Consider the following 2,017-nt stretch of genomic DNA (forward strand, 5'->3'; position numbering starts at 1 on the left):
TCCCAGGCAGTTGCGGCTACGAGAGGGCAGAGAGCTGGGAGGCAGCTGAGCGAGGCAGCGCTGGCCATCAGGCTCACCTCCACAAGGAACGCCAGGGCGGGCAGTTCCCAGCGTGGCTCCTGTGTGCTGAGCAGCCGGAGCAGGTCGCGAGCGATCCTTGAGCACAAGGGGATGGAGACACAGGACATCTCCCTGGCAGGAGAAAAAGAAACCAAGACTTTGGGCCGGGGGACAAACCTCTCCCAGGACTGACTCACAGAGGTCTGGCCTTTCCCCAGCATCCTGTAAGGGCCCTGGGCTATTTGGGAGGTGGCTCCTTGTGGGCCCCCTCCTCTCCCAGCCTTTTCCAGTCGGCTTGGCTGTTCCTCGGTGACAAGGCCCTCTGGCCCACGACCACGGGGACTGTGTGGGGCACCCTGGGCACTGAGCACAAATGTCAGAGGCAGTGGGGAGAAGGGGGTCTCACCTGGCCAGCAGACCCACGGCATAGTGGTGGGTGTCAGCACACAGCAGCGTGTCCCAGCCACACTTGCGTTCTATTGCCACCACCACATCCTCGTGCTGCATTTGGCAGAGCAGGGACTTCAGGGTCCGCACTGCAAACCTGCATGCAGAGCAAAGCCCAGGTCACGCTGGGAGCACTGGCTCCTGCCCTGGGCACCTGGCAGGGACAGGAGGACTGGCATGGAGCACCTGTTGGGGTTGGTGGCAAGGCCGTATTGCTGCTGGCATCCCTTCCAGAAGGTATCGACCTCCGCTGGCACATCCAACGTGCTGAAGAACACTTGGAAGAGCAGATGCACAAAGAGGCGGGGGAAATACACGGTCACTACATGTGGGACACAGGGCATCTGGAGGATCTTCCACATCACCACAGTTGCCTGCAAAGGACAGAGCAGCCCGAGACAGTGCTCAGTGCCGAGGTGTCCGTGTGGCAGGGCCCGAGCATGGGAGGGAGAGGCCCGGAGAGACACAGGGGGAGCACCGGGCCTGGTGGCCCTGAAGCTGCCCCGAGGCCAGGTTTCAGCCCAGCGCCTGAGGCAGGGAGATGCAGTGGGGGAAGGAGGATGCAGAGCTGCTGGACAGGTGGCCTTGGGGCCAGCAAAGGCCAGTGTCAGAAACTCACAGCCAGGACAAAGACACCCGTTTTGTCCCCATCGGAGGTGCACGTGCTGTGCTCTGGCCAGCTCCCCAGCACATCGAGGAGTATCAGCTGCGCCGGCTCCGCAGTCCTGGGCGAGCACATGATGCTCTTCCACATGGTCAAAGCAGCTCTGTGGGGTCAGAGCTCTGTCTCAGAGGAGTCTGGGACACAGCACCGTGGCCTGGGCGGCAGCGGGGAGCTGAGCTGGCTGCCAGCCCTGCCTCTGCCCACTGCCCCTCGCCAGCAGCACCCAGACAGCCCAGCCCTGTGGGGACAGGTCCCTGAGGGCCAGCGAGGAAGCATGGCAGAAGGCTCGGGGGCTGACGTGCCAGGGCTGGCAAAGGGAGCAGCCAGAGGGCCCTGGAACTCTCTGTTGGTCAGACACCTGGGACAGGCTGTACAGGCTGATGGGCTGGGGAGCCCTGAGCCCTCTGGGCAGGTGGGCCCCATACCTGTCACAGGATGGGGCCACACGCAGGAGCGTCATTACTACGTCAGCAGGCTGCTCTTTGGTGAGATCCAGCAGGGCCCTGTTCAGCCTGTGCTCAGCAAACTGATTGGCCATGAGCCACTGGTGGATGTACCTCACCATGGCAGGCACCTGGAGAAGGCACGGGGAGACTTGGAAAGCTGCCAGAGGGAGGAATGTCCCCAGCTTCCCCAGAGAAGTGCTTCCCTTGCCACCCCACTGCCATGGCCCTCAAAGCCAGGGATGTTCCACAGAATGCTCCAAGCGCGGTGCTCGGCTGAGCAGTGACAGCAGGCCCAGCCCAGGTGGGGATGGCTGCAGGTACCTGCGCTGTTCTGCGGAAGAGGCCACGGGTGCGTTCCTGCTCTTGTGTGCGCTGCACGGCTGCATCTGGCAAAGAGCGA

At 63.1% G+C, this 2,017-nt stretch overlaps 1 protein-coding gene across 1 annotated transcript; it reads right to left on the reverse strand.

The window, feature by feature from the left end:
* Positions 1–471: 471 nt before the first annotated feature.
* Positions 472–1,817, reverse strand: LOC137467056 (maestro heat-like repeat-containing protein family member 9). The gene is made up of 3 exons (XM_068178614.1): positions 1,597–1,817; positions 1,127–1,274; positions 472–881 (listed from the first exon to the last, which is right to left on the reverse strand). Exons 1-3 carry the CDS (start codon positions 1,734–1,736, stop codon positions 585–587), a joined length of 585 nt encoding a protein of 194 aa, XP_068034715.1. The 5' UTR covers positions 1,737–1,817; the 3' UTR covers positions 472–584.
* Positions 1,818–2,017: the final 200 nt, after the last annotated feature.

The sequence above is a fragment of the Anomalospiza imberbis genome, unplaced genomic scaffold, assembly GCF_031753505.1.
Source record: "Anomalospiza imberbis isolate Cuckoo-Finch-1a 21T00152 unplaced genomic scaffold, ASM3175350v1 scaffold_51, whole genome shotgun sequence".
Lineage (NCBI taxonomy): Eukaryota > Metazoa > Chordata > Aves > Passeriformes > Viduidae > Anomalospiza > Anomalospiza imberbis.